This window comes from Bison bison, unplaced genomic scaffold (assembly GCF_000754665.1).
Source record: "Bison bison bison isolate TAMUID 2011002044 unplaced genomic scaffold, Bison_UMD1.0 scf7180017864499, whole genome shotgun sequence".
Taxonomy (NCBI): domain Eukaryota; kingdom Metazoa; phylum Chordata; class Mammalia; order Artiodactyla; family Bovidae; genus Bison; species Bison bison.
The window spans coordinates 10,003,221-10,010,032 of record NW_011495058.1 but is presented as its reverse complement, the minus strand read 5'-3'; the positions used below and the strand labels follow the sequence as shown (position 1 = coordinate 10,010,032).

Here is a 6,812-nt window from a genome sequence, read left to right as displayed (position 1 = left end):
GCTTCTGGACGTTCTTGGCGAAGATGCCCGTCTTGATGTCGGCCATGGCTGCGGGTGCGCGGAGGCTGCGAGGAGCGGAGCGGGCGGCGAGGAGGAGCGGGAGACGATGAGGAGGAGGAGCAGGAGGAGCGGGAGAGGCGGCGAAGAGCCGCCGAGCGCCAGGAGGGGTGAGGGAGGGGCGCGCCGGCGGGGACCCGCTTAAAGCGACAGAGCGGAGGCGGGACGCTCTGGCCCTGGCTGTGACCCGGGGCGGGGTGGCGAGCGAAAGAGAGTCAAAAAGCCCAGAGAGTGCCCACAGTGATGGAAGAGGAGGTCTGGTGCAGAAAGGAAAGGAAGCCTGCAGCGACCCCAAGGCCCTCAGCAGCTCCCGGGTTCTTTTAAGGAGGAGTTCGTGGTAGGGGAGGATGAGGGGGGCCCCAATTCTCTCCAGCAAAAAAAAAAAGAAAGAAAGAAAGAAGGAAAAAAGGGTTGGAGATAGGAGAACCCCAGGAATGTGGAACTGGAGCAACTCTGGGATGGAGGGGATTGGGCTGGTCTCCCAGAAGGACCAACTGGACCACCCAGGGCAGAAGGCGCACCCCTGGATTATCTGTGTGTTCAGGAACACACTCTCGCCTCTGGCAACCTTAACAGGAATTCACCATCCTTAGTACACTTAGCAAGAGTAAGCTTAATAGGGATAAACTTATCCTAGATGTACCCCGAGCTCTTGAAGTCTCTGCAGGAAGGTCCAACTATTCCTATTCATTTCTTTCTACGAATGTGAGGAGAGTAAGGCACGCGGGCTGGCAAACAAGCCAGAAGAGAATCAGGCACCAGGAATTCTGTGAGTTCCAGATAGCATCTCACTGCATCTCTAGAGTAAACAGTTAGGTTGGCAGCACCCGTCAACTGCCCCCCTAGATGTCCACTCCTGGGGTAGTCCCCTCACCTTGATTCTAGAAGGCCCTGTGACCTGGCTTTCACTAATAAGATAGGTATAAGTACACTGTGCCAATTCCAGGCCTACACCTTGAGAAACCAGGCAGGTTTTGCTCCTACTGTGTCACCCTGTAAAGCTTCAGCTACCCTGCTGTAAAAAGGCCCTTGGAGTTCAGTTCAGTCACTCAGTCGTATCCGACTCTTTGCAACCCCATGAATCGAAGCTCGCCAGGCCTCCTGTCCATCACCAACTCCCAGAGTTTACCCAAACTCATGTCCATTGAGTCGGTGATGCTATCTAACCATCTCATCTTCTGTCGGTCCCTTCTCCTCCTGCCTTCAATCTTTCCCAACATCGGGGTCTTTTCAAATGAGTCAGCCCTTCGCATCAGGTGGCCAAAATATTGGAGTTTCAGCTTCAATGAAACACCAATGAACACCCAGGACTGATCTCCTTGCACCCTGTAAAGCTTCAGCTACCCTGCTGTAAAAAGGCCATTGGAGAGACTCCATGGAAAGGGAGAAGCCCTGAGATTACTTGGACAGGGAGCAAAACCAAATGCCCCTGCATCTCAGCTGAGCCCAGCCTCCTGGAGACACACTGGCTGAAAGCAGCCACACAAGAAGTCATAAGCAAGACCAGCAAAAGAACTGCCCAGCCAATCCTAGCCAAGAATGTGGAATGGTGAGCAAAAAAAAAAAAAAAATAGTGGGTTTGTTACTGAATGCCAGTTGATGTGGCTGACACACAGCGAGGCCAAGCAAACCAAAATGTCAGAGTTTGGAGCAGAGAAAGGTTTACTGCAGGGCCACGGAAGGAGAGTGGTAGGTGATTCAGGAGAAGGGTGGGTGACTCGTGATCCCCTAAATCCTCAACTCTTTGAAGGAGTTTCAGCAAAACATTTTAAAGGCAAGGTGAAGGAGCAGCATGGGTGATTGTTGCGAACTTCTTGGTGTCAGAATCCTTTGTTCTTGCAGCTGTCCCTGGAGTTCAATTCAGGGTGGTCCTGTAAACTTCCAACTAGACAAATGTTTTTCTCTGTTCTGCGATTTTTTAATATTTATATGAATGCAAAAGTGACCCTTAAAGGTCAGAGCCTTGAGAATGGTCTATCCTGTACATTTCAGGCTGTAGGCAACATTCTTAACATTAAGCAAGAACAGTAGAATACAAATTTTAGAAGAAACAGATTCAGTATGGAGTCAGATTTGTTCTTCCCAATTACAGTTATAAGCCACTAACTTTTGGGATGGTTTGTTACTGAAATACCTATTCACTTGGTTCTTGTTTCCTTAGGCTTCCTATTTATCCCAGCTTGCCTGGAAATGAAGGACTTTCCAGGACATAGGACTTTCAGTGCTAAAACCAGGAAAGACCTAGGTAAACTGCTTGAGTTGATCTCCCTGTTTCCAACATCTCAATGAAATAGGTGTTTAACTTCAGAGCAAAGTAAGAGAAACTTGATTCTTCTTTTGGTTAGTATTCAATAGAAAAGGCCACTCAGAAGTTAGGAATTTTGAGTCAGTGGCTTCTGAATCTTAGCTCTGCCTCTGAATGTTGGAATATACCAGAATGTTCTGGAGTATATCAGTCCATGCATGCTCAATGGCTTCAGTCTTGTCTGACTCTTTGTGACGCTCATCAGGCTCCTCTGCCCATGGATTTTCCCAGGCAAAAATACTGGTGTAGGTTGCCATTTCCTCCTTCAGGGGATCATATCAACTTAGGGATTGAACTCCCATCTCCTGCATCTTAGGCAGACTCTTTAGCTGAGCCATCAGGGAAGCCCATGTTTACTCATACTCTGAACACCAGAGTCCCCTCGGCTCCCTTGATGGGCCTGGCTACAGCCCCCATTATAGCTGCCACTGCTTTCTCTTTGATAAGTCAAGGGACAGAGTTCCAAGCAATGAGTTTACTTTTTCTCACTTCCTTAGAGGCCAAGCTATCAGATCGCACTCTCCCAGCCTTTGTCTCTCTTGGCAGTTACTCCCCACCTAGATAAACACAATGAACATCTTTTGAAATAAAATTGCAAATGGTTAACTTTTCTTATCATTCACATGCCCAAATCTAAATCTGTAGTGTGGGTGGAAAGGCAAACTTGTCACTTCTTGATAATTCTATTTGGAATACATGCTGAGCATATTTTAAAAATTGTCATGTGCCTACTGTTATCAAATCAACCAGTATCCATTTTCAGGTTGCCCTGTGGCTCTTTCTAGCCACTCTGGAATATTGAGGAAGCATTTTGGGTGATACTTAATTGGTGCGTTATAAATATATGCTGGGAAAAAAAAATGCAAGCATGCATGAGACTAGTTCATGAGGATCTATTCTTAGCTATTTCTTCTCCTAATTCTGTAATAATGCTACTGGAACATGGGTGGAGGGAAAGGCACTCAAACAATGCAGTGATCTTTTTCCTTGGGATAATTTTTTTTAAATTATAAGTATAGTTGATTTGTAATATTGTATTCGTTTCAGGTGTACGGAAAAGTCATTCAGTTATACACACGCACGCGTGCACACACACACATTCTTTTTCATATTCTTTTCCATTATGGTTTACCTCTGGATATTGAATATAGTTCTCTGTGCTATATGGTAGGTCCTAATTGTTGACCTATTTTATATATGTGTTTCTGTTAATCCCAAACCCCTAATTTGTCCCTCCCTTCCCCTCTGCCCTCTGGTAACCAAAAGTTTATTTTCTATGTCTGTGCATCTATTTTCTTTTTGTATATAAGTTCATTTGTATCATTCTTTTAGATTCCACATAAGAGTGATATCATGTGATATCTGTCTTTCTCTGTCTAGCTCACTTCACTTACTATGATTTTTAAACATTGTTATGCCATACAGTGGAGTCTTTTTTATACAAAACCTTATGAAAGACTCAAATGTACCAGATGCATCGTCTTGGGGTGCAAAGAATATTGAGTGCCCAGAGCTCCACCCATTAGGCAGTTTCTTTATTCCTTATGACTGTCTTTTATAAAAAATATTTATCTATTTCTTTATTTACAGGTCTTAGTTGCGCCATGTGGGATCTAGATCCCTAACCAGAGATGGAAACCAGCCCCCTGCATTGGAAGCCCAGAGTCTGAGCCACTGCACCGCCAAGCAGGTCCCTCCCTGTGGCTGTCTTTAAGGAAGACCGGTAGAGTTACAGACTTCCCAGGTGGCGCTAGTGCCAATGCCGGAGACAAAGAGGCCAGAGTTCTATCCCTGAGCCAGGAAGATCCAGGTCAGGAAGATCTGGAAGATCCCCTGGAAAAGGGCATGGCTATCCACTCTTACCTGGAAAATTCCATGGACAGAGGAGCCTGTCAGGCTACAGTCCATGGGGCTGCAAAGAGTTAGACATGACTGAGCAACTGAACACAATAACACAACCTAGAGTTATGTAATTCCCAGTACACAGCAGAAGTTCATGAGATGAGCAGTCTTAGCAGCACCTTCCATCTCTAAAATTGCAGGATCCATACTTTTGTGTATGCTTCCTTCATCTCCAACACCAATGGGGCTTCCCAGCCATATTCCTTGCTTGCTTGTGCCTGTTCCTCATAGTGACAGACATTTTTCTCCTTGGTCAGTCAAGGAAAAAACGTTTCTTGCACTCCCCACTATGTGCAGGCTTATGTACAGGCTTGTCGACTTCTTATGATACCATATTTCTCCAGATTCTATCTTGTTCGCATAGTTTGTTCACAAGATTACTGAAGGGAGAGCTAGGGAAGAGATCTAGTCATCTGTTAACTACTTATTCTTCATTTCTACTTCTTTGATCTATGGAAAGAGCCAACACAACAGGCAAAGTCCATCAGCAGATGAATGGATAAGAAAGCCATGGTACATATACACAATGGAGTATTACTCAGCCATTAAAAAGAATTCACTTGAATCAGTTCTAATGAGGTGGATGAAACTGGAGCCTATTATACAGAGTGAAGTAAGCCAGAAAGAAAAACACCAATACAGTATACTAACACATATATATGGAATTTATAAAGATGATAACAATAACCCTGTGTATGAGACAGCAAAAGAGACACTGATGTATAGAACAGTCTTATGGACTCTGTGGGAGAGGGAGAGGGTGGGAAGATTTGGGAGAATGGCATTGAAACATGTAAAATATCATGTATGAAACGAGACGCCAGTCCATGTTCGATGCACGATACTGGATGCTTGGGGCTGGTGCACTGGGACGACCCAGAGGGATGGTATGGGGAGGGAGGAGGGAGGAGGGTTCAGGATGGGGAACACATGTATACCTGTGATGGATTCATTTTGATATTTGGCAAAACTAATACAATTATGTAAAGTTTAAAAATAAAATAAAATTTAAAAAAAAAAAGCGTGCTTTTGAAAAGTGTGCTTGGGCTGGAGGTGAGTAGAGCATGGGGGTGCCTGGTATATGGTTAGTGTCGAGACAAAACGGGCCCCCTGCAGAGAGCTCTTTCCTGCCAAAAGCTGCTTCCTGCCATGTGCTGTGCTAAGTTGTGTCCCACCCTGCGCCACCCCCTGGACTGTAGCCTGACAGCCTCCTCTGTCCATGGGATTTCCCAGGCAAGAATACTGGAGCTGGTTGCCACTTCCTCCTCCAGAGGGTCTTCCCAAGCCAGGAATTGAACTCCAGTGTTCTGCATCTCCTGGATTGGCAGGCGGATTCTTTACCACTGATCTACTCAGCTACTTACAGGATGTTAAATTATAATATGCTTAATGATTATTCAGGTTCATAAACAGCATCACAGCTACAACCCCAGATCTTCATGTGAACAAGGCAGAATTCCTGAATTAATTCTAACTTCCAATCCACCTTCCTTTCTTCTAAATTGCATTTCAACTTGTTTGATAAGTTAAAAAGACAATTATTTCAGGTTTGGGTAATTTGGACAACAGACTGGTTCCAAATAGGAAAAGGAGTACGTCAAGGCTGTATATTGTCACCCTGCTTATTTAACTTATATGCAGAGTACATCATGAGAAACGCTGGGCTGGAAAAAGATCAAGCTGGAATCAAGATTGCCGGGAGAAATATCAATAACCTCAGATATGCAGATGACACCACCCTTATGGCAGAAAGTGAAGAGGAACTAAAAAGCCTCTTGATGAAAGTGAAAGTGGAGAGTGAAAAAGTTGGCTTAAAGCTCAACATTCAGAAACTAAGATCATGGCATCTGGTCCCATCACTTCATGGGAAATAGATGGGGAAACAGTGGAAACAGTGTCAGACTTTATTTTTTTGGGCTCCAAAATCACTGCAGATGGTGACTGCAGCCATGAAATTAAAAGACGCTTACTCCTTGGAAGGAAAGTTATGACCAACCTAGATAGCATATTCAAAAGCAGAGACATTACTTTGCCAACAAAGGTTCGTCTAGTCAAGGCTATGGTTTTTCCTGTGGTCATGTATGGATGTGAGAGTTGGACTGTGAAGAAGGCTGAGCACCAAAGAATTGATGCTTTTGAACTGTGGTGTTGGAGAAGACTCTTGAGAGTCCCTTGGACTGCAAGGAGATCCAACCAGTCCATTCTGAAGGAGACCAGTCCTGGGTGTTCATTGGAAGGACTGATGCTGAGGCTGAAACTCCAGTACTTTGGAGTTTCATGTGAAGAGTTGACTCATTGGAAAAGACCCTGATGCTGGGAGGGATTGGGGGCAGGAGGAGAAGGGAAAGACAGAGGATGAGATGGCTGGATGGCATCACTGACTCGATGGACATGAGTTTGGGTGAACTCCGGGAGTTGGTGATGGACAAGGAGGCCTGGCGTGCTGCGATTCATGGGGTCGCAAAGAGTCGGACATGACTGAGCAACTGAACTGAATTGAAATGAACTGGATAATTTGGAATAGGCCAAGAATTACTAATGTATTATC

The 6,812-nt window shown here is 45.0% G+C and overlaps 1 protein-coding gene across 1 annotated transcript in view; it reads right to left on the bottom strand.

Moving 5' to 3' along the window:
- Positions 1–854, bottom strand: part of AMPH (amphiphysin) — a 218,625-nt gene extending 217,771 nt beyond the window's left edge. Inside the window, exons 1-2 of the mRNA XM_010829124.1 lie at positions 850–854; positions 11–197 (exon numbers count right to left, since the gene is read on the bottom strand). Coding sequence (XP_010827426.1) covers positions 11–197; positions 850–854 — 192 coding nt within the window. The remainder of the gene's footprint in view (positions 1–10; positions 198–849) is intronic.
- Between the last annotated feature and the right edge of the window lie 5,958 nt (positions 855–6,812).